We start from the raw sequence: 26290 nt of genomic DNA on the forward strand, positions 1-26290 counted from the left end.
TTCTACTTACTTGAAAGGTGCCATACTGGCCTTTATAGGCAATATTCCATTTGCACACCTCTTCAAAACTGCTACGTGTTCATCTATCCACGTGCTCTCCAAGTATCACAACGCGGAGATTCATGCCCAACTAGAAGCTCAAGTTAGACAAATGGTACTTAAAACGCTGTTCCCCACATCTTTCACTGTTGCTTGCAAGACTCCGCTTTAGGAGTCGGGTACTTCTCTTCAGTATATGCACAGTATCCTGCAAATGGAAACGTAAACTGTAACAATCAGTTTGCAGCTTGTAATGCAGCATAATCATATGTCCCATACCCCCCTCTCTGGATGCGTGCTCACGTCATCATGTGTTTACATTAATCCTTACCATCTTTATCCATACATTTTCTTTCTCTGTTCACATACATTATTATGCTTCTCATCCTCACACTAACACCAGTAGGGGAAAATACAATCTAGGGTGGAATCTGTGCTGGTGTATTTCGGATTTCAGAGGAAGTAGCTTGAGTCACCTTGAAACCGCATCTTTTTCGAAAAGAAAGCTTGCAATGTCAGAGCCTAACACTAGATGGCAGGAGTGTAAAAGCAAATAACTCCTAGCACTACAAGCTCAAACCAATTGTTACAGGTAAATTATGTTTTCCTTATCTGCAATTTTCTTTGATCTCATTTAGTATAATATAATCGCAGCATTCTTTGCTGGGTACACATATCTGAGTAATTCTCTTTTTAAAATAGCTACAATGCCAACATATCCCTACACATTAGTTTCTCCTGAATGAACCCAGATCAGACAAAAGAATATGAACATAAAAAAAGACAGCAAGCATAGTGGTGATCTGGTCACTACCAGGAATTAGCCTGTCTATTTACTTCTCCTGTACTTACTATCTTCGACAGATTATCTTCTTCCCTCATCTTATCTTCTGATTACAGATACTCTTTTATTTCGTGGCTTCTTGTCTTGTTTTCTTGCCCACCGTTCTAAACTGTCCTTTTCTACCAATAATAGAACAGTCCCTACCTACCTCCAAGTAATCACTAAATAAGCCCATATGTCCAGTGCTATATCTGTAAAATGTTCAATTCATATTATATTTAACACATTTCACTTGCCACACTGTTGCTGGCCTCTTTGTTATTTTAATTTCTTCATGGGTTATACTGACACAGCAAACATTCGCCCATTTTTACATTCCTCTTTACTAACTGGATGTTTTCCACAGTATAAATAGTCCCTTTGCCTCCAATAATGGTCGGTCTTCATTAAACTTTCTTGCACTCTTTTGGTATTTATAACAATCACTATTTGGTCCCTCCACACTCCTTCATGAATAATTGTGAAATTGGTGGTCGACACTGACTTGTAGAAAGTGATCAAAATCTCATAAAAAGCCTCACTCGCCCATATTCCTTGTGTAAAATGTTCATCGTTCCAAAAGTCCACTAAGGTTGTGCGTATTCTGTTTCTAATACCCCCACTGCTTCCACACCCCAAGTGAGAACTGCCTAAAAATGTTCTGCACCTCTAACCTCAAACAGATTTTTTGTTCCCTGCTCCCCTACAATTCTAGCACCTCATTTGCCTCTAAATACATCAGAAAGCCAAGGAGAACATTCCTCCAGGCTCCAGGCTACACGTGTTCCTTGCCATTGTCAATATTTCTGAAAAAATGTACGATGTGTTGAGTTTATATACATATTATTTTAATAGCTCCCCCCTGGCAACCACATTTGTTAGAATATATTTTTTTATATGATATTGCGTGACATCTTTTGATCGGATCAGCGTGTGCCTAGAGAGGACAGGCCCCCTCACACTGATCCATGAAGCCCATAGTTCAGTTGACGTGGGTATGTGTGGTCATGCATAATCTAAGCCCCATGAATGCAACACAGCAGCACTTTTAATGAAGTTGGATCACTTGTCTTGACTTATAGGTGTACAGCACTTACACCTCCACATTCTGTCTAGCGTGTGCAGTGTCCACATAGTGGTGAGTGGTAAATATGAAGTTTGGTCCTGACATAGCGATTTTTTTCTTGATCAGAACGTTTGGATTTGACTTGTGCTAATTAGCTCGGTTTTTAATTCAGATAGTATCACAAACCATTTTGTCCTTTACTACTGCTGATAATTAACATGTTCTGAGTTAAGTGTAACTTAATAGGTGAACGTCAGATCGGTAGTCCGATTGGTATGGAAAATAATCTGTTTGCTACTTTAATCCTTGGATTACGTGTTCTGTACAGCTGGGGAGTTCACATTACCCTGACAAAGACCTCTGACGATTTCCAGACTGGCAATAAAGGTCGAAAAATGTTGGTAGTTTCCTGTAATTTGAGTACTCCGAGGAATCATCATATTCTATCTATTGACCACACCTTTTTTTAAAAAAAATTTATTTTCTAACTCCAACTGGACTAATAGGATTGTCCTGAAATATATATATATATATATATATATATATATGGAATAAAGAATCTTTTTGAAGTCATCCCACTGAGTCAGTGCCTGTTTCTTACCGAAGGAAACTAGGATTGGATGCAATATATATATATATGTATATATATATATATATATATATATATATATATATATACTCCCTCTTTACTCTCCCATGGGTATTAGCTTTTACCCATAAAACCTTAAAAAATCATATCTCTAGTTCACCTGATTGGATTTTAATCATTTTTGTGTTCTTTTTTTCAGTAAATATTTCTTGATATTTAGTAATTGGTTGTGGGATTTTTTTTATTGTGTTGTGTTTTGACTTTTTAATACTTTCGGTCCTGCTAAATACTTTACACACATTTACTAATGTAAGCCAGTCTTCTCTGTGCCATAGTTACAGGGGACTAAGCCCAGGTTAGATTATTTAAATTGTCTTAATCAGAGTTATTACTTGGAAACGACTCGCATCCTCTAATTACTATGTATATATATCTATAGGGAGATACTCACCTAGCATGCTGTGAGAGCTGCATGCTGGGATCTGCAGTTTGACGATGCAGCTGCAGTGTTGTTTGTGACTCTGATCCGGCCCACCTGAAGGTGCAACCAATGTTGAACGGATGGGGGTACTTTACAAGTGAACTGGTGGGAAACATTTTTGTCAGCAGGCATTTGATAAAAACACTTTACGTCGAAACGCGTCATGCCAATGCTCTTATGAAAATAAACGACTTACCTGGAATCCCCGCTGTGTCCCTCCGGTTCTTCTGACAGTGAGAATCTTTTGTGGCATATATATGTATATATGTGTGTGTGTGTGTGTGTGTACGTGTATATATATATATATATATATATATATAAACAGGTTTGTGTGTGTTTATATAGTTCATAAAATTAATACGACCTGTTCAATAAATGCAAAGTCATTTGCTGGCTGAAAAATCTTCTCCAAAAACTCCTTTTATGCATTTTTGTTTCACCCCGTAAACATCCAGACTATGCTATAGAGTGCGTAGAACGTTAAAGGTCTAGCTGTTTGAGCTGGATTGTTCCTATTGAGGTAGGTGCAAGGCTAATTTGCATGTGGTTGGTCACTGTCGGTAAAGACACTGTAAGTAAAAATGATGCATTGACTATGGTTCGTGCTTAGATCAATTCAAGCATTCTATGCATCACTTTTTAGTTTTTTCTCAATTAATCAATTTTATATAATCGTATGTTTTTAGGGGGCATGTGTGACCAATATTACATTTGTGCTTTGGGAAATTTCTAGACATGTCCTATTCGTGTCCCACAAGGATCACAATAGGTAGTAGCTTGCGTTCCTGCAAATCGTAACACTAAAAAAAATATATTTTAGGCCCTAATTCTGTCTTTATAATCCTCTCTAAGCAATTCAGATTCCTGGGAAGGCTCCTCGGGGCTAAGAAGTGGAACTATTCAAAATTCCTACTATTCATACTGTTCATAGAAAAATAAAAGTATTTCTAATGGAAAGCACTGACCTTTCTCAGCAGACCAGTCAGACTTTTGATGGGACAGTACCAGCAATTTTTGGCAGGTCTGGTGCACTTTTAAGAGGGACCATAGTCATCTCCTCTATAAATATAAAATATGGCAATGTGGCACATTATAAAATGGTTTGATCGGAACTGTAGACTAAACACAGTGCTGCTCCTTTGTGCCTGGATTGAGTGCCTACAGATTGTTTATGAAGAATATTGCACCAATCGTGTACTCAGCAAATTCACAGAATTTGAAATGGTGAATCACCGCATTGTCTAGGGGTGATTTTTCCCCATTCGCTCACGTTTCCAGGGGTTCCAGCCTTTTGAATGATTACGACGCAGAAAGCTCGGATTGACATTTGTACCTACAGATGCCATGCTGCAGTGTGCTATTAAGCAGGGTCACTCTGTTGCTGGTAATGCATGCGTGGCACTTTTTAGGGAATCTACCATATACATGTCCGTGTACAGTGGAAAGGCATGCCCCCATCCTGGGCTTGAAAATGCAGTTCTATCGAAAATGGACACCATTGCAATAGCCGTGTTTCTATGTTTGATGCATGATCTGTTTTTTCTATAAACTTTAGGCGAGAACCTACCTGGGAAATCGGTTTCATTCGGCAGAAAACTATTTCCAACAACGACGAAAGCTCTCTGGCATTGAACACACTAGCTGCACCATTAGAAGAAATTCAGAAGCAAACTACACCGGCTAGTTTTTCTACCTCTTTTGATAGGTTTGATCCCAAGACTGCTTCCACTCCTGGTGCAATGAACAAATGTCAGGTAAATCTTTAGCCCTGTTGTCTTTCTACCCCTTCTTTGCCCTCTTCCATGTAATCATGTTTGCCTTCAATTCCTTGTTTTTCCATAACATCTTGTCATGATTCGTAATGCTGTGCATATTCCCACGTTTCTGTCCCTTCTTCCATCCCTGTGCTTGTGCCTTGCATCCTCCATTTATAGAGTCCCTTCGCTTTATGCTAGACTCGTGTGTTGGAAATACCTACATGTACATATAGGTAGCTAATTGGAACCTACTTGTAGAGATGTATTCTTACTGGGACAAAGTTGTGTTTACTCAGTTGTTTTTTACAGCACCCATTCCTGTTGACACAATATTGACTGTAGTTTAACAAATATTTGCACATAGTATCATACTCTTTTTTTCCATTTCTAGATTGGTTTTTGCAACGTATAAATATAACAATGTCTTATCTGGGACTCTATTCGGTGCTAGGAACATACACAGTGGAGTCATAATAACGCATTTGTCACACTTCTACAACCGGGTACACAACAATATGTTTGGTTTCAGACCACCATTGCACAAATAGGATACCGTAGATATAATCAGAAGGTCTTATAGGGGTTTTCCTTAGTGGGGGAAAGCCATTTAACATCTGCTAGCTTACTGTGTCCAACCCATCTGTTGAAGGGGAATAGCACCTGTTACAACACATGCATTTACAACGCATGCTATTACAACACAAGTCGTTACAACGATGCATTGGTACATTGCATGCCATTACAATGCAAGTCGTTACAACGGCTTGCTGTGGGGGGCGCTGGAGTTTGGAATAGTATAATTTACTATTCCAACTACAGTATGTGCAACAGTAGGGAAGGTGTTGGATTGAAAATCTAACAAATCCAACACCTTCTGCCCCCTACAGCAAGTCGTTGTAACGACTTGCGTTGTAATGACATGCGATGTAACAACTTGCTTTGTAAAGGCATTAAGATGTAATGGTAATGGTTGTAATGGATGTTTCCCATTGAAGGGCTGTGATTGAGTGTGACTGATTACATAAAGGAAACCACTATGGGTATATATTGTGTGCTGAGTCACTGTGACGCACATTGTGCTCTGCTGAGCGTTGTGGGTGACCCTAGGCTGTCAAAGGCATTGTCACTGTCTTTAGAGACCACAATGGGAGATGGTCCAGTTCTTTCTTTCCCATTGCCAGTATTCCCTCAATTGAGCAATAGTAGATTGCTTAGGGGGAGGTGCTCAGGGGTACACTCAAGGCTGTTGTGTGTCGTTTTTCGCTTCCAGGTTCGTAATGTTGACGTCCCAAGTCATTACCCTGGCTCTGACTCTACTGCGTCTACGGGTTTCCACGAAGACATGTGATTAAGCTTTTGCCCACTTCAACAAGATGTGGAGCCAACATTGTGGGTCAGGGGCTGCGTGAGATTTCCAGGGCATTGCAATCTGCCGTTTGAACAGTATAAAGGCTAAGTCAATGAATCTGTGTCTGTATTTATTTCCCCTTGCATTGGGTCTATTGCCCAACAGACATGATTCTGGAGTGGCCAAAACCACTCATTCAAACAATGCGGAGGTGGCTTCCATGATATCTGTCCAATCCTGTCCAATATGCGGGTACTCCCACACTAAGTGTAAGAAACCTACTTCAGGTACGCCGCATCTGGTGCAGCTGGAAGGGGTATTTGAGTACATGTGTGTTATGTTTAATAGTGTGAGATATGTCTGGTGTAGGTAATTCTCATTGGTTGTAGTGAAATCGTGGATTGTGTGAGACCCTTTTTACCTACTCAAGGCTTGGGTCCATAGTTTATCTGAGAATTGCATCTGAAGGTCCAGCGTCCAGCATTCGGGGACCCTGGTGTCCATTTAGTGGTGATGTTGCAGTGCAGAAACCTGAGTAACGGGGAAAGGACAAGACCTGTACCAATATCAATATCCTCCTTCTGTCACAGACCAGATATCACATTTACACTTTCACACATCCAGTCATTGGTGGGGCCCATAACACCAACATTCACACATCACTTCACACTGGTCTGCACATACAGGAGAGATGAGTGGTTCTAGCGCTGACATGAAAGGAATACCTTATAACCTATAGGAAGAAAAAGTTATATTACATATCTATACATTAACATCCCTACACCTACAGATCTCAATCCTAAACATCAAGGCACTCCTCCCACGTGATCAATGGATCATTTAGTTGGAATAGTTGATGGTGATTTAGAACCAGCTAAAACGCATTTAAGATTTTGATCTTCCCTCCCTCAATAATTCACAAACGCATTTGCTTGTTAATCAATATTTGTTTATCTATTTTATCACAAAAGGTTAAATCTATATCTAGAAATTTTTTCAATTTTATGTAAATCACAACACACCATATTTACCTAATCTGGCAATCGGACATCCTCTAAGTCATCAAATTAATCATCAATCAGTCAGAATTTAGAAGTTCTTAATGCAGCACGCTACTGTCCCAAAGAAAGGCAAGGACCAGAGATGTGCAAGCATCTATCAGTGCCCATCAATTTTATAAAGTTCGTAGTTCATCAGAAAAATGGGCAGCATTCGGACTGTCAAAGATTCAGGAACGCAGCAGTCACCCTAGATAGTAGCATCACGTAGCGTCACCATCGTCTTCATCAGCAAAAGGAAAACAGAAAGTATATATCTCTAACTCTCTATTTTACCACCATTTTTATAATAAAAGTTAGGTCAAGATGCAACAATTTACAAAATTTGAACATTTCTGATTGGTCGGTGGAGATCGTCCGGTGAGGTTCAGCACAGTTTGAGGGGTTATGTTATGGTTTGGTTTATTCCGGTTTCTTGTAAATGTTCATTGTGCTATTACTTGGCTGATTTCCCACCGTGGCCTTGTACGGGTACAGTAAGACAAGGGTCAGGACGAAGCCACAGGAACAAACTGTTGCGCAGGCGCACTTCACCCGAAACCTCGTCGAATGGTGGCCATCACATCCGTTCACGTCAAGGGACATTTTGATTTTAGGCCTAAAGGACAACTTAAGCAAAACAAACACAACAAAGTAATTAATACATAGAAATAATGAATAAAATGTTAATCCCTTACTAATCCCTCTATGTGCTTGTAATTATCTAGCGTATAGCGACATTTAAAGCGTTCATATTCACCCATTTGATGTAATCTTGGGCAACATAATGAAAACGTCACAAAAGCCACATATATCATGCAGTATTCTATTTACTACATATACTACTGTTAGTATGCATACGTATTTTAGTCATAGAAGTTAATTAGCCATGCAAAGTGCAAATCCCACGTATAACTCATATATTAATAATGTTGATTAGTAACTTGCAAAATTCATTTAATAATATTACAATTTATAGATTATTTAATTAGTATACTTATGCAGAAATGGGGTGCCTCCAGGTGACAGTTTCATGTGTAGTGGTAGTGACATGGGTGGTTCAGTTAGGTCCTGACCCCATTGTGTGGTGTTTGCAAGTTGCATAGCGTTGTACTAAGAAAGTGACCTGCTGGTATACGGTATGTATCCATTAGCTCCTGACAGGACATTAAGCGCCCCTAACAAAGAGATCCACTGTTTGTTATATTCCCACCTTCCTTCAGCATGTAATAACATGATGTTAGCCTACTCCTTGGAGTGCCGCCATTTGCCAAATGGGGATCAATGGCGAGTACTGGGTATGGTTTGTTACAGTGTATATATTTATGCCAGCATTAGCATGCTGTCCTCATCCGATTGGTCTTGTGTGGGGTGTGTAGCCAGAGGTTTGATAGCCAGGTGTGGTCTGTGTAGGAGATGTTGGACGTCCATGCTTTATGAGCAGGAGGTTGTCCCCAACCAACATACCAGTCACTGCAATTGAGCCACTGCGTAGTATGATTTGTAGTTAGGGGCACCAAGTCCGCCCGTCATGCACTGGCCATTGTAATCTATCGAGTGCTACTCGACATCTGCCCATGCCCCATATCCGCTCCAACATGAGCTTGTTCATGTCAACAAAGAAGCATGCAGGGTGAGTTAGTTGTTTGGCTGCAAAGAAGTACAACAGCCATGGCAGATATCGCCACATGACCCACGGGCAAAAGTGGAAACGGCATCCAAAATGGGATAAACCTACGGATCGAACTCCACACCTTGTCTACAATTCCTTCTATTAGGTAGCTGTCCATGTGATACATTTGTATAAGCAAACTGTTGGACTTATGACTATGGCCCAAATGGTTCTCCAGAAAGCAAGTTTTGACTCCACTAGATGAAGTCCAAATCCCAGTCCAGTTACCAAGTTATATTTGTCCCTGCCACTGGAAGATCTCTGCGGTGACTGGTGAGCTCTGAGATACAGCCTAATCTACCCCACTGGCAGTTTAAGGGATTCTCAAATTGAAATGGCAACTTGACCACCCACTGTCCCCACTCTGAACCCCCCAGTAGCTACTGGACTCTTAATTCTGGATGACTTTGTCTCCAACACCGATGAACAGAGTCACAATCACTGGATCTCCCACTGTAGCACAAAGAAATTATTGTAACTTGTCAAGTGTAGGGTGTGCACTTTGATCTTCAGCTGGCGAGTTGCCTTAGGATCTGCATTAGCAGTGACCCATGTGCCTATAGGCTCTAGATCACAGCGTAGTTGCAGGAATGCTAGTGTCTGCATCACAGGCGGAGGAGCAGACAGTGTTGCAGACAGGAAGGAGCTGCTTTCTTAGGGGATATACCAAGTAATGATTAGGCAGCACTGATAGTGTGGCACCTTATCAATGGAGTGTTTTTTTGCAAGAACAGTGTAAAGTACACTGTACACGATTTATCAGTCACGCTCGGCCCATTCATTGGGCAGACCACATCGTTGGTGTGGTGACACCTGGAGATAGGAATGGAGTAGCTGTGCAAGTCCAGAGTGCCTTGAAGTAGGGCTTCCCCCTGGTCAAATATAGCTGTGACTGTTGGTAGAGGGTGATCGACCCCTTCGTAAGGGCACCAACATAATCGTTGGAAGTTGCATGACAGTGTCTCATGAGAGAGAGAGAGAGAGAAAGAGAGAGAAAGAGAGAGAAAGAGAGAGAGAGAGAGAGAGAGAGAGAGAGAGAGAGAGAGAGAGAGAGAAAGACTGACTCTCCTGTGAGTAAGCACGTCAGGAGAGGTGGGTCTAACATGGTACTGGTTTTCTCTCACAATGTGGGGCAGCTGGATAGATGCAAGTGTTGATTAAGACCCTGGGGCTGTCTGCAGACGTTCTGAGTGATATAATTGAACATAATGACAATTGTTGATGAATAGCTGGGCCATTGTAAAATGGATGCTTTTAAGCCTGTTTTTCTGTGACATGGCCACTATCTGAAGTGGTTACATGGGCGTGGCAATTAGCGCAACAACATTGAAGCCCTAACTTGTCTCCAAGGTCATGCTGAGGAACTGGAATGATGTCTGGGTCATAACCGCCTATCGGACCTTGTGGGGCTTTGGAGTTGGTGTTTTGTGCTGTTTTTTTTTTATTTTCGAATTGAGTAAGGCTGTTCCAGGTCTAATGGCAGCATAGTTCAGTCAAATCTCCTGAATAATTTTCTGAACCTAAGGAACCAGTCATCAAGAAGATGACAGGCTTGTTGGCTAGCAATAGGAGACATTTGATAGTGTTGTTGCCCCTGTGATGGTGTTTCCGTTGTGCCCCATTTATGAAGTTGGACCTGCAAAGGTGCTTCCTCATTTCAGTGTTGGCATGAAGGATGGCGTCATGTCACCGAGTGACAACCTGACAGATAAGTTGAAGTCTGGAGTCAAGGATGTTAACTTGGTGGCTGAACACTATAACGCTGTTCAGGAATAAATCACATATCTACCTTCTTTAGTCTCCTCAAGCATCAAGATTTAGAAATCTGGTCCAGAAGGTAAACTTATCTGGATTACAGATTTGAAGGTAGAGTCTGAGCAAGGAAACATTGGAGGCTACAATAAACATTTATGTGTCTGTATTCTCCTTAAACTAGAAGATATTATCCTGGACAGTGTGCCCAGGGAGGGGAATGTTCATACACATGCTGCATTCATAGAGGATGAAGGAGAAGGTCATTTACAGCTGTTTCAGGACCTCTTCGAAGTGACTGTTAAGAAGGTGATCCTTGACTTACTGCAACAAGACTTTGCTAGGAGGAGGTATGTTAATCCGGAACTTTCCAACTTGGCCCTCTGTTAAAATGGATGTGCGCCATGCAACATGTTGCTATATTTCAGCACTGTCATTACATACTGAAAGTTGATGTGTGTGTATCCAGCATGGCTCACCCAGCGATGACCATCAAACATGGTGAAAAACATAAGCAGTAGCTGAAGAGGTGCTTGGCATGCACACAAGCAGGAATGAGGGGAGGAGTGAGAATCCATTGCTGCATTTTTTGTTGTAGGTGTTGAGGGGGAGTTCTCAAAGAGTTTGTGATCGAAAGTGCATGAATGTGCCTGAATTGATTCGACTGTATTACTCATCACCTGGCTCTTCAAGGGAGACAAAGTGCCCAGATACCCCTGAGGTGGCAGTGTTTCACTTTACAAATGCTGTTTGATTTATTTATGGAGGTGTTGACTTATTTGCTAGTATGCCATGTACATTTTGTGGTCAGTGGGAGTTGAAAGAGGGACTGGACTGCTCATATATGGGATAAAGTTCCTTTGGTATTTGGAGGATAAAGGGCATGGGGCATGAAGGCTTTGCGCAGTACAATTTAGTGATAGATAAATAGGCCATCAGCATAATAGCAGCCTTGAATGGCTGCTCCCATCGCCAATGTTTGTGGTGTGGAAGTTTGGTACATTTTTCAATCGGCAATACTTGGCTGTGAAGATGGTATCTTTGACAAATTTGTCCCTATTAGAACTGTTTTTATTTTGCTGCTCTTGCGTGTTCCATGATAATATTTAGGACTAGCTTCATCTAAAATATATTTGAAATTTCCGACTGAGAGGATTATTCTGCGCCATCCATAACACAGTTGAAAGGCAGTTGGAGCTCCAATCAAAGATAAAAACCTTCTATGGAGAACAGACAAGATAGGTTCTGGGATGTTTTCTAAATTAATTTCTCTTCACAACAAAAAGCAGAACCTGTGGTGTGGGTGTTTATCATTCCAAGAGAATTGATTTAGGATGTCTACCATTGCTACATTTTAAAGCAGGGTGATATGTGATTATCGGGGCCTCTTTTGACCATAGCAACCATATATACCATCTATACAGAAGATATTCTTTGATGGATTTCCTGATATCTCTTTCCAACTTCGTGGAGACTTCTGCTTTGCAGCTGGTGGGGGAGACAGAAAGATCCCACAGCAGACAGGATGATACTATTGCTATTTCACGGAGTTTTGAGTGTAAATTGGTGAGTGTGCACCTCTTAGATGCCTGGAGGGTGCATTGCTGCAGGGTGTGGGACTACGCTTTATTCTTTAAATACAACCTTTGCCCTAAGAACTGTATTTTCGTGTAGAAAGAACAGCAGTTTGCTTTATGACGACGACCAAATCATGGTGGACCTTGACCGGGTGCTGGAAGATACCACCCCTCCATTGGATACGTGGAAAACAGATGTTAGATAGTAAAAGATACAGTAGTATATTTAGATGCATTTAAATCCTTTACGGGCGACCTATCACAAAATTCTGAGAGGGGTGAAATCTTTGTTAGTGAGGAATTCATGGTCAGGGGACAACTGATGGGGGCAGTGTCTTAAGTTGATATAGAGGAGTAACACGGCCAGGAATGCTGTGTCCTCTGAACTGACAGAGGCCTAGAGTCTAAACACAAACAGATTATCTTGCAACTCCTCTGCAGAAAGATTGTTGCAGTATGGGGCAGTTTAATATATTATCTGCAGTGTCGGAGCTGAACATCATCTGCCTCGTTTGCAACTGATGTATTCTGAGAGAGAGAGGGAACAGAGTGAATATATTATTGACAACATAATTCAAACTCAGACTGGTGGCTGCAAGGGTAGAGGCCATAAGGCGACAGGAAATGCAGCTGTTGATGAATGATATGGACATATTCGTACTATTAGAGGATTATTGGCAGAAGCTTTATGATGGTTATGCTTTTTTCCGTGAGCGATATAGAGCTTGCGTATCCTGGGTTAGCCTTCCTAGAGTGACAGATGGTAAGACAAACCTACTGGAGGTACCCATTGAGAGGGATGCATTACTTGGATTAATTTAGGTGGCCAGAGTTCCAGAATTGGATGGTTTCACAGCCCTAACTTTGTAATGTAAATCACTTACCCCAAAACGTCTGTTCTTGCTCATTAATCTGTTTAATCATGTTGGGTTGATGAAATGAATCACTCCTTCCAAGGTCAATGCGATAATGATGGTTCTACCATAACCAATAATGGCTGTTCTTTGCCTAGCTCTGTTAAATCTGTAAACTATTTTTATGTAGATGCAAATTTTATTTGCTTCTGTTTTAACAGTGAGGTTGTATAACATTATGCCCCAAATTATTCAAGTATACAAGTTGCTTCCATCATGGACAGACAGGTAGGAGATTAATTAAAAAGGTACTACAACTTGTTATTTGCATAATGAAGTTGTGGCGAAATGTGATTTTGGTATACTTGGATGCAGAGAAAGTGTTTGATTAGCTAAATCTGGAATGCTTATGCAGGGTTATGAGACACATATGATTCAGTTGTACATTTCAAGACAGAATGATAGTGTTATATTCCTGGCCAGCTTCCAAAGTAAGGGTCAGTGGTCGTTTGCCACACCCAATACATTTGGGCCACAGAACTAGACATGGTTGACCGCCTTCATTGCTGTTATTTACCCTGCCTGTGGGAAAAAACTGAAGGGTGGGGGTCAATTCAAGCTTTCCATGTCTGTGTATGACATATGACTTATTTTGGTCTATGAATTGACAAATGCATAATTTTCTCTCATGGATTTGAGGGATCTCACCTTTGAAATTACTCTTCTGCCCAGTTAGCTGTATGTATTTCAGTCACTTTCTGTTCTAATTGCAACCACAATGCCCAAAACTATTCAGTAGGACAGTGGGGGATGAGTAGGGTTTCTCTAGAACTATTAACTCGCCTGCGAGAGATAGAAGGATCAATTAATTATTTGCTGAGGCACTTTTGGGTTGAACACCGAAGGACATGGTAGCGTGGAATAAGTGTGAGATTGATAAACAATGGCGTTGCATTGAACTCCCACTAGCTGATGGTTTGTGTTGGCATATCTTGTGGAAGGGCAAGAAAGCAAGAACCCCTAATCTCTGCAGTCCCCGAGTCCAAATGGTGTTTGATGGCACTGGGGGAGTACATAACTTTAATTGTTTTCTGTTTACATTAACACCTCTTGATTGCTGTGAATGGGATGCCAGCTTTCGCAAAAGAAAGTTGGTTCCACCTGTTATGGTTGCATGCTTTTGTTTAAAAATCATGTTTGTAAACTTCATTTATACAGAAGTATAAAAACTCTCATTATAAAACAGCCCCTCCTACTTTTTTATTCTTGTATTTTCTTTCTGTAGACCAAGACATCATTCGTGAAAACAGACTGTTCTCCAATTATTCCTACTGACAGCAGCACTTTAGAGGTCTCTCAATGTGGTAATCATCATTAGACTTCTTTTGACATTGTGCAATTATACTTACATAGTGCATAGTGTGCAATTGGATTCCAATCAATACACTTTCAAACACTGCATAAAAGGTTGGATGAATTAAATGTTCAATATCCGTTTTTCAATGTGAATATAGAATAACATCTTTTTGAATTCATTATTGTACCTAGACACGATGTTTCATCATAGCTGCGTCTCCTTTAGTGACTCTAAAGTCAGATAATGAAGATCCATGTCAAATTCAAGAAAGTTAGGTTACCATAGACACTGTACTTCTACATCCAGATATTAAGATGTGCAGTGTTAACATTCAATGTAAATATGTATTTTAACTCGAGGAACATACTTTGCTTACCAAGCATGTACATTCAATTGAACTCCTAGAATTGCTTAACAAAAGCACAATATGCGCTTCTGTGGCATGCCCAAGATCCTGTAAAAATCTAATTAAGTAAAAATATCCATTCTCAGTTAAGCAATTTTTTTATGGGACAAGGAGAAACCGATTACTAAATGTACCTTGATGTCATGGACTTTATTTAAAAAAATAAAGAAACTCTGTTTTCCCTGTTGCCATCTTAATTTTCTTTTTATCATCAGAGGAGGACTGGTGGATATTGCTGTATTTCTTGATTTCTGCTAATTAAATTTTATCTGTGCTTTATAAGGTATTTGTGAGCTTAATAAGGCTAGTATTTCTTTTTTGCTCTGCAGCCAAGTCCTTTCCATTTAACTGCAGTTACTTGTGTTAGAACTCAAAGCCATGCGTTTTGTACTTCATTTTGCACAACCATGAGACTAGTGATTTGACAGTGACACAATTACTGGAAGCTCTTCATTTTTAGGTCGAGCATTTGAGACCTCTTGTATATACTTAAGTATATATAATTTAGTATATACTTAAATGTGTATGTACTTTGTGGACTCTGGAGGTCAGCCCTAGGACTTGTCTGCTTCCGCTTAGGGACTTTTTTTTCTGTTCAACCAGAATTGATTTTTGCTGAGGGACTTTCTTTTTAAAAAATTTCTGGCTACTGCCTCTATTTAACTTTCTTGATAGAAAACGACCAGCAGAGGTCAGTAAAATACCAGAATCACTTTGGCATTCTCTAGATTTCAGTCCATAGAAATTGTCTTCCACGAGCACCCCTAGACAATAATACTTTTTTCAAATTCAGTATTTTCAGATATATGACCATGAAGGCCCTGCTTTTATATTACAAACAGAGCTTTGGACTATACCCTTTCCTGCTGAAATGCAATATTTCTCTCCCTGTGTTCCCATATCTGGCATGTCATGCAGTTTGGGGCTTACTTTCCCTCCATGTTAATGAACAGTAGATGTTTCAGCACCCAGGCTAAAGTGCTGCATAGCTAAATACATATAAGGTCCCAAAGGCGTGAACGATTGCATTGCAAATGCTTGTTTAGTAATGAAATGAACCATAAACATTGGGGAAATGAGTATTCCAGGCCCCCTGGTGGTCTGTACCTCAATTGTAATGCACTGAAATCCATCCATAATTAGGGCGCAAGTGGACCATAATTAGGGCACAAGTGGACCCTCAGTTCCTGAGCCTTGGTGGAACTGCAACATGCCCCAGAATACAAGTGCATAAAAAGAAGTTGGTGTGAAGAAGGAACTATTTATAAACTGACATTAGTAACCCAAGATTTAACAGGCTCATGATCCTGAATCGAATTGTATGACCACTTTTTCTTTAACACAATTTACATTAAATTGTAATTAGATTATTTGTTCTTGCATTAGGTTTATACGTTTTTTTGTTTTTATTCTAATTTAACAAATGTAGATATTGAATCATGTCAATTTTATGTTTTATTCAGTTGAAAAACATTAGCAGTTTAAAGCACATCAGGAAAATTACAAAAATTTTCCGCAAGGTGTTCTAATTATTGTACCTCCTGTTATGTTTTAGTTGTCTCCCCCAACCGAACTGGAGAAGAGAAATTACAATTGGAAGGAAGGAAGATTTCCCTTAATCCCAATGTTCGAGTCAAAGTTGAAAAACTTGAGATGGTAATTTTATTTTCCATGATTTTATTGTGTTTTTTCAGTTTGTGAAATCAATATACCCACATTTGACTGCAGCGAGCGCGGTTTTGGAGTAGAGTGGCTTTTATGTGACCAATGTAAGATTATCATTTGTTTTTTGGCAGTTTAGATAGCAAACTCGATAATTTGAGCATTTTGATTAAAACCTTTGTTAGCAGATTTTCTCACTTTCAATAGAAAGATGTGATCATAGAGCTTCGATGGGGCGGCTTGGCCACTCACTTTTTCTTTCCATCTGTCCCGATGGTGCAGGAATATCTGTTTTCTAAATAAACTAACCTGACACTCGTGCCACACAAGGATCCAGCACACAGCTGGCAAATGATGCTGGTGAAATTCATGCACAAATGGATTGGGAGTAGAACATTCTGAGTACTTAGCAGCAAGGCCCTCCTTCTAGACTCAGCCCTTTTGGAAACAAAAACTGCCCATGTGTAGCATGGAGTACCAAAGAAATGACCAGTACATTTTATATGAGAGTTCGAGCAATTTGCATTGTAAACGACATTGTCTTTTATCCATGTGTTATGGAGCGGAGTGGATGTATATGGGTTGGAGTTGAATTATGTAGGTTGAATTGGAATTGTTACTTTTTGAATTGTGTGGTGTCGAGTGGATTGGTGGAGTGGAATTATGTATTATGGTGTGCAGGTGAATTATGTGTATAGTAGTGATGTGGTGCACTGGAAATATGTGGAGTGGGATTGTGTGTCATGGATTGGAATTATGTGGAATAGTATTTTGTGTTGTGTAGTGGTATAGTGGAGTTTAATTATGTAGTGAGCTGTTGAATTTTGTGGCATGATGTGGAATATTTGATGTACTCGTGTAGCTCAATCTGGATGTGCTATTGAAGGGAAAATTACTGAAACAACTGAATGGCCCGTTACCATGCTATGCACAGGATGGTGCCAGGAATCGTCTGATATGTACTGCTGATATTATGCAGGGGATCTGTTGACAAAGATTGGTGTATGTAAGGTTGTTAGTTGTAACGAAGCACAGGTATAGGAATGAAACCTCCACGGTCAGATGACCTGATCCCAAGACTGTTTTCTGATTGGGCCTACAACATCCATGGAAGATGAAAAAGCAAATGCAGTGATGCATTAAAGGTAAGGGAACATGACCGAAAAGAGCTCCCTGATGGGAAGGAGTACCTAGGCTTAGTGCCCTCTAGAACCTAAAATACAAAGCACCAGCACTTGTTTCTTAACATGGCACATAACTGCCTGTCCACTAGATGTAGTCCTAGCCCCTTGATATATCTCCTTAAAAAATAGTTATCCAGAGGTTTTCATTTTTGATTTTTGTTTTTGTATCATTATAGAAGTAATTTAGCTTGGGTAGACTTTGCTAATTCAGGCAGATGTGTTGCTGTGATGATGTAATATACCTATATATACAATAGAAATGAGCCTGAAAAAAAGTGTCAAAAAATAGCAGAAGCCTGTGAATTACAACAAGAATCTGAATCTTCTTCAGTATTGAATCTTTCATAGATTCACATGCTTGAATCTTCCCCATCGTCACGCTGGCAGTCCCACTGTACTTAGATAAGCAGTACTATAAAAGTACATAAGAAACCATAAAGACAGAAAGGAGTATCATAACCAAACTGCATCCTTATGTTAGGTCCAAACTTTGACAAATCAGAGATAATCCTCAGAACCCATCTCCCCTGCAGAGCCACCATACCTCAGATTTCTAACCGCACACCGTGTGTGAGGGAGTCTCCCTGAGGTCTGCTCAGTTTGTCAGTGAGTGAACTTTTGACCCTACTGAATTCAGCTCAAGGCATTGTTTTTCTCTCTTCTTTACTCTCAAAAATGTCTGGGGGATCTAAGAAAAGGCTTTTTAGACCCTGCAGATCTTGTGGGAAGGCAAGACTTTTCTCTGATGATTGTCTTTACTGCCTTTATCCTAAGCATACTGCCAAGGATTGTAAATATTCCAAAACTCTGAAGGACAGAGAGGTCAGATTGTTGTAATGGCTTCAGAAGAAAAGTCCTGATTGGATTCTGGATCTGATGTGGAGGAAAGTCCTGGTACATCCTCAGCTGAGAGGAAAAGTAAAAATGAGGGCTCCACTTCATTAAAGGCAGAATCAAAGAAAATGAAGGCTGTTAAACCATCCACTTCTGAAAAGACAGCCTTGAAACAAAAAGGTTCTGAACAGAAAAAACTCTCTTCTTCTGCTGCCTGTCACCTCAAAAGCAGGCTTCGTCGACGAAAAAACCTCTGTCGACGGACCAGTCATCGAGAATGACGACCAAATCACTGTCGACGTTTGTGGCTTCTTCTGTGCTAGCTTCAACCACTGCATCGACAATGACAATTACGTTGACGGCAAAGTCTATGACTCTGGCGACTCAGTCAACGATATCGACTATGGCCCCATTGAGGGGTGCTCACTTGACAATGGTGTTCAAGTCCCCTGCAAGACTACTGGTGTTGACGACAATTACCGTTAGATGTCTTCCCTTGTCGACGGCAGTATCAATGGAGCATAAGAACGACATTAAAAAACATAATTTGATCCAGAAATCTCCAGGACTGACATCCCTAACCAAGGTATCACCTCTACCCCTGTCTTACCTTCTGGATACGGAGGAATTAGGGGAGGAGAGCTTGTTTGGTCCGTCTTACAGACCATCACAGCTTAGGGTTAAATCCCATGACTAGGATGACGAAGATGAGGCGCATATCCAGGATACCTCAGAGTTCATGGAAGGGAAATACTCCTTCATGGCTCGTCATCAAGCACAACAATATGACTCTTTTCAGGAGTCTTTACAACGCCTATGAGGAATATCAGGAGGTACGGGGAGATGCCATGTTGGTATCAACTTTTCTTGTCACTGACCTTAGGCACATGCTCCATGACTATTACAAGCGTTTTCTGGACTCCTACGTCCCGGTTCCGCTCCCACTGGGGGGGCCTAGCATGCAGATTTCATCACCACCTCCAGTCGCTACTCCGCCATCTACATCACATGAGGAGAGACCAGCTCCTCGAAGTATCACAATAAGAGACAATTACATAGAAAGTGAAGCTAATGATCAGCCTGAGGAGGGAGAGCTCATCCAGGACACAGACATGGAAGGCCGGTAATGGGACTACAACGTTACTCCATCTTCACCATCACCTCCAGCAACTTCTCCTCCAGGAGATATTGGAGGTTTCCATGAGTTGCTGGAAAGAGCTTCCAAAAGATTCTACTTCTGCGTGCTTGATTGGGCCGGATTCGGTAATAATTCAAGCAGTGTAGAGGCGCTCCAGAAATCCAGCAACTCCTTGTTTAATCCCTCTAGACAGTGAGGGAAAATGGCTTGACAGCATCGGCAGGCGCTCTGCAACTATGGCGGCTATTTCCATTACGGTCCCCAATGCCCTAGTGATTCTGACCACCAGTTGTGGTCAGATCTTGCACAACTTTGTGAACACCTGCCTGAAGATAAGTAGAAGGAAGAGAATGATCTTCTGCAGGAAGGTGCCAGAGCATCTTCTGAAGTTATTGACTTGGCTATGGATCTGTCTTCAATCGCTTTCAGGCAGATGGCAGGTGCCCCCATTCTCCATAGGCAGAGCTGGTTGAAGTCTACGTCTTCCCCCCCAGAGATCCAATTGAAAATTCTGGACATGCCCTTCGATGAGGAGAACCTGTTTGGCAAACATATAGATGAGGCATTATAGGACATCAAGACTGATACGGAGATGGCACGTTCTTTGAGTACGCTACAGCAAAGGCGTTTTCAGTCCTTTTGTGGAGGAAGAGGATGAGGTCAGATCCAGCAAAGCTGATCCTTTTTAACGATACAGATTTCAGCCTTACTCCTAACAGAGTTATAGGCTGCAGTACGGTGGTCAGCTGCAGCAGCAATATATTTGCACTTCCAATGCGCCGTACAACCAGCAGTCGGCTAGACGCAGATGTTTGGCATGAGGCAAATCCCAAGATGCCTCCACATGGCAGTGACGTTTTGTGTCTACCAGCCACCTCTTCTTGTCTCCAGCCTCAGGGGATTCATCATCTGTCCACTTTTGTACACCAATGGGAAGTCACCACGAACAACAAATTGGTGTTGGATATCATCCATCGAGGTCACACCCTGGACTTTGTTCAAAAGCCTCCACGCCACATACCTTCAAAGAGGACACATCATCATCTTTCTCTCCTAAGGCAAGAGATTTTGACTTTGTTGTCAAAGGGGGCAATAGAACGATTTCCTTCCCACCAACGAGGAAAGGGCTTCTATTCAAATTTCTTCCTCATAAGAAAGAAATGCGGTAAATGGAGACAGGTCATGGATCTCAGACAGCTGAACATATACATCAAGAAACAACCATTCAGAATGCTGTCTCTGCAAGAGATTCTCTTGTTGGTGAACAAGGGGGATTTGTTTAGCATCACGCAATCTATTGGACGCATATTTTCACATCCCCATTTACCACAAACAGTTCCTGAGGCTCGAGGTGGCAGGGTGCCACTATCAGTTCTCAGTTCTTCCTTTCGGATTTCATTCAGCCCGCAGAGTTTTAACAAAGTGCATGTCCCCGGTAGCCGCTTTCCTGAGAAAGCAGGGCCGCCAGGTTTTTCCCTACCTGGACGATTGGCTGGTAAAGGGGTCCATGTTCCACTCTGAAAGAAGATCTACATGGGCCTGTCGTCAGCAAATCTGTAGACTGGCAGCTCAAAGATGAAAAGTCATGTCTTGTTCCAAGCCAGAAACTGATATTTCTCGGAGCGGTCTTAAACACCAGAATAATGAAAGCTTTTCCCACGCCAGAGTGAAAGCCCAAGATAATGTGCATGACATCCCTGCTGTGCACAAAAGAGTCCACTTCTGTAAAAGTGTGCAAGTCTTTTCTGGGGATGTTATCCTCATGCATCCCATTGATACCAAATTGTTGTCTACACATGAGACCTCTTCAAGAACAATTGGATCTGCAGTGGATACAGGTACAAGGTTCTTTCGAGGACGTCATTCTCATCTCTCAGTCAATGAAACAGGCCCTGTTATGGTGGGAGAAAGAACGCAATATCTCTCCAGGCCTATCATTTCAGGTGAATCAACCCAGTTTCATCATGACAATGGATTCCTCAATGGCTGGTTGGGGAGCACATCTCCAAGACATATATATTCATGGAACATGGTTGGTCCAGGAGGCGCAAATGCACATCAGTCTCTTGGAATTGTGGACCGTGTTTCTGTGGCTGCAGACATTCCCTTCAAGGATTCAGGGCACTTCTGTTCTGCTAAGAACAGACACCACTACAGCAATGTTCTTCCTGGCCAAGCAAGGGGAGTCCAAGTCTTGCACGCTGTCGATTCAAACCTAGGAAATCTTAAGATGGCTGATGGAGCACGAAATAACTATGCAAATAGAACACGTTCCAGGCGTGGACAACGAGTGGGTTGATTCTTTAAGCAGAACAAGCTCTCAATGTCACGAATAGGAATTGAATTGGAAGCAGCTAAAAAGAGTTTTCAAACTGTGGGGCACTCCGAGGTTGGATCTCTGCGCAACCCTAGACAACAAGAAGCGCGAATAGTTTGCCAGCAGGATTCCTAAGTCTTGGGGAAATGCTCTTCACATGCAGTGGACAGGAATGTTCGCTTATGCTTTTCCGCCATTCACACTCATCCCATGGGTAGTTTCCAAAATGAAGAAGGAACCATGCCATCTCATTCTAATAGCTCTGGCATGGGCGCAGCAATTTTGGTACCCGGAGCTTCTTCTGCGGTCAAAAACTCTGCTCATTCGCTTTCAACCTCTGCCCAACTTGCTGTGCATAGACAACTGTCAAATTCTTATCCTCAGATACAATCTCTGAATTTATCAGCTTGGAACCTCACGACTATGAGTTGAGAGATCTAGACATTGTCCTAAGGTATACCGTCCCTATGGTATGGATTCCAAGATAATCCAGAAGTGGGGACAATATGCTGAGGTGGGAGAAAACATCCTTCTCGCCAACCTCTAAGCTCTGGAAGAAGGGCTTCAGCCTGTGCATCCAAACCAACTGCAGTAGTGACGGAAGGCTGTAGCCTCCAATTAGGAGTGGGACCTACCCACGTCCCGGGCTGGTATCCTTTTGGAGCTCTCCCCATCCTCACCATTGTTCCTTTTCTGACTTTGTGTTCTCCCTCCCCTTAACCTCCCCTTCCCCCCACTCAGGAACTGCATACTGTTTTGCTTAAGCTATACGTTGTAGGGAATGTATGCTGGACCTAGATTATAAAAGGCCTTGTCCCTTGTTGGTTTAATATATCAGCGAACTTCAGGAATTCACGCCTTCTGAACCGTTCCTCCAGTTTAAACAACACAAAGTACTGTTGAGTGCAAAAAGGACAATTGACAGCTCACCTAGCTTGACTCCAGTGGCATGGAGAGCACGGAACCCATGTTTGGACATACCCGTCCCACTTGGAGTGACAAATTCAAACAGAACAATTGATGGACAGAATGCAGAACAATGTCATACATTCACCCCAGTACAGAGATCTGGCCCTAAAACCATCATTACTTTGCTCACCATGACATTCCAGTTTGGACCCAGCCATATGCAAATCAGTCTAGACCCTGCGCCCAATGGGAACTGTCCAGCCCGAACTGCCAGGTCAGGTCCTCCCTGGACTGGAAACAAGCATCCTAGGACCGGTTACGGGCTTTCAGCCCTCCCCTAGCTTGACTCCAGTGGCATGGAGAGCACGGGACCCATGTCTGGACATACCCGTCCCATTTGGAGTGACAAATTCAAACAGAACAATTGATGGACAGAATGTAGAACAATGTCATACATTCACCCCAGTACAGATATCTGGGCCTAAATCCATAATATTTTTGCTCACCATGCCATTCAAATTTGGACCTAGCCATATGCAAATCAGTCTTGACCCTGCACTCAATGGGAACAGTCCAGCCCGAACTACCAGGCCAGGTCCTCCCTGGACTGGAAACAAGCATCCTAGAACCGGTTTCGGGCTTTTAGCCCTCATCAGCCAGGATAGCTTGACTCCAGTGGCATGGAGAGCACGGGACTCGTGTCTAGGCATACTCGTCCCACTATGAGTGACAAATGCAAACAAAATAATTGATGAACAAAATGCAGAACAATGTCATACATTCACCCCAGTACAGAGATCTGGGCCTAGATCCATCATTTTTCTGCTCACCTTGCCATTCCATTTTGGACCCAGCCATATGCAAATCAGTCTTGACCTTGCGCCCAATAGGAACTGTCCAGCCCGAACTGCCAGGCCAGGTCCTCCCTGGACTGGAAACAAGCATCCTAGGACCGGTTTCGGACTTACAGCCCTCATCAGCCAGGATAGCTTGACTACAGTGGCAGGGATAGCACGGAACCCATGTCTGGGCATACCTGTTCCCTCGGGGTGACAAATGCAAAAAGAACAATTGATGGACAGAATGCAGAACAATGTCATACATTCAACCCAGTACAGAGATCTGGGCGTAAATCCATAATTTTTTAGGTCTGGCATAAGGCAGCGCATGCGCTGCCTCTACGAGGCATTAAGTAATTAGTATGGTAGGTGAAATTCTGTGTTATTTCTGTTGCTGCTTGCCATTTGTTAAAGTGTGTCATTGATTATGTTAGATGTTTTTTTATTGGCTGTTGATGCGATGCTGACTTCCGTTTAGTCCGGAAGCAGCAGCGCCTAACTACTGTTTTTGTCCGCCAGATCGCACTCTGTTTTGCAGCTGCCTCCTGCTATTGAAACGAGGCTTTCACTTTTAAAACACGGGCGCACACTTTTAACAATGACGCCCGTGCTTGTTTTAAAATCCCGGTACTTCGCCCATAAATGCTTCACATTGCCACTGCACACCACACACTAAATGGAAAGTCATGCATTATACCCTCTACTACGCTGTCAAAGCGGGAGTGCTTCTAATTCAACTTCAACTAGTGTGGAGGCACACGGTAACTGTGCGCACAGCCGAGGAGTGTTCTGGCAGGCTTGGCACCTGGCTCAGCTGCTGTTACAAAGTAACAAGTTACATGCAGGCACGGCGCACTGCACGCACCTCGGGATTTCGCATACAACTTTAATTAAGGCGGGTCGGGTCCTCTCTCCTGCCGCCTGAGGCGCAGTCAGCACAGTTCCCAAGAAAAACTTTTGTGCACCGTTGTGGGAAATTTATTAATCACAGAGTCGAACCCACACTGGCAGCTGAGTGAACTTGGTCGCTGGATTGTTTCCTCAGCTGCAGCCTCAGCCTGTACAGAGCACACCGCAGCCCATAGGTTTAAAGCATGCACTGAAGCTGTGTTGTCGTGGGTGGGGCCGCACGGGAGAGTCCGAGTTGTGGGCACCAGCTACCAGAAGGCGTGTTACCGCTGAAAAGAAGTAAGTGCTGCTTGCAGTGCGTGTTCCTAATTCATCAACTGAAACGCTGTGTGATGACTGACTTCCGAAACAAGTGTTAATTATCTTCGAGACCGCTTGTGAATGTCTTCTCTGTCCCTACGTTTTGCGAGGTGTTTTTAGCAGAAACTGTTGTTGCACTGCTCTCTCTGAAGGGTTCTGTTTCTGTAAAAATTTTATTTTTTTCCTGTTGGAACAGGATCATCAATCAAGTAAAGTTGCTGTGGGGGCGGGGAGCGAAGCCCGGAACGAATGGTCCAAACACCCTAGTATACAGTTCCCAGCAAACTCTATGGCTCTTGAGTTCAGCAGGTTGCTCAAATTACATTAATTTGGAAAGCGCCTGTGAGCCCTCCAGACTCCCTTATGCTGCAGTTGCACTTTGCCGGGCTGCCTTCTCTGCCCTCCCTCTCTCTCACACATGTGCCTGCCCTGGACTCTTCTTTTAATAATCAGCACTGTCGCTTTGTTCAGTTGGACCAGCCAATCCGGACTGATCATTACTACATACAGCTCCTAGACTACATTACGTAGTTAATGAAAGTGAGTCGAGCAGTGTTGGTTACACGGAGTTACATGGCAGGAAATAATCAAATGTTTATTGTTAAGGCCTAAATATAGTGCTTCCATTTATTCAGCCTCAGCGGGGGTGGGAGGGGGGAGCTGCGGTGGGTGCGTGTGTGTGTGTTAATTAGCAAATTCCTTTTTGGCAGAGCGCGATCAGGCAGCTGGTGCTGATTGTACGGTGTGTCAGATTAGAACACCTAGTTACTTACTGTGCTATGGCCAGTCTCAGACCTACGTTGCCCCTGCAGGAAGAGTGTGTAAGTCAAGATCTACTGTTGCACTGACTTGCTATGCTATGAAAATATATTTTTGCTGACGCAGTCACGTTGCTCAAATGGGTGTAATTTCAGATATTTGTTTCCATCATCTTATCTGCTTGATTTTTCTGGTGAGAAAGTGTCACTAATTGTCGGTGAAATGTCACTCATAATTACTCTGAAGTTATAGAAATGTCACACATAGCAATCTGAAACCTTGGCAGCTATGCTGTCCTCTTCACGCCACACCCAGCCCTGCTCACTACCGAGGTACAGGATTAGCAGAGTGTGCCAGGTCACTGGGATACTCGGTTTTCAGTACTGGCTTCTTTATGATACATCAGTCAATTCTGGCAACTGTACTTCTGGTTCCATTTAATTAAACCAATTTGATGAACGAACTTGACACCGACTTGTAAAATGAAGATATAGGACTGTTTCGAGGCGTCATTGAGTGGTCTGGTGGTTCTACACACCGCCTACAACAAACTTTTCCCTGCACAGTGAGGCTGACAGTGTCACCTGTCAGGCTTGAAGCTAGTCGGCCTGGGGCAGAGTCAGTCTCATGTCAGGCAGCGGGGCCCTCTTAGAGCTGCGATAACAGAAATAACTGCGGATT

At 42.3% G+C, this 26290-nt stretch overlaps 1 protein-coding gene across 3 annotated transcripts in view; it reads left to right on the forward strand.

The window, feature by feature from the left end:
- Positions 1–26290, forward strand: part of STXBP4 (syntaxin binding protein 4) — a 686902-nt gene that overhangs the window by 182793 nt on the left and 477819 nt on the right. For all 3 annotated transcript variants that reach the window (XM_085617160.1, XM_085617162.1, XM_085617161.1), the window contains exons 5-7: positions 4554–4752; positions 14281–14359; positions 16314–16414. In XM_085617160.1, the coding sequence (XP_085473286.1) occupies positions 4554–4752; positions 14281–14359; positions 16314–16414 (379 nt within the window). The remainder of the gene's footprint in view (positions 1–4553; positions 4753–14280; positions 14360–16313; positions 16415–26290) is intronic.

The sequence above is a fragment of the Triturus cristatus genome, chromosome 7 (genome assembly GCF_964204655.1).
Source record: "Triturus cristatus chromosome 7, aTriCri1.1, whole genome shotgun sequence".
NCBI classification, from domain to species: Eukaryota; Metazoa; Chordata; class Amphibia; order Caudata; family Salamandridae; genus Triturus; species Triturus cristatus.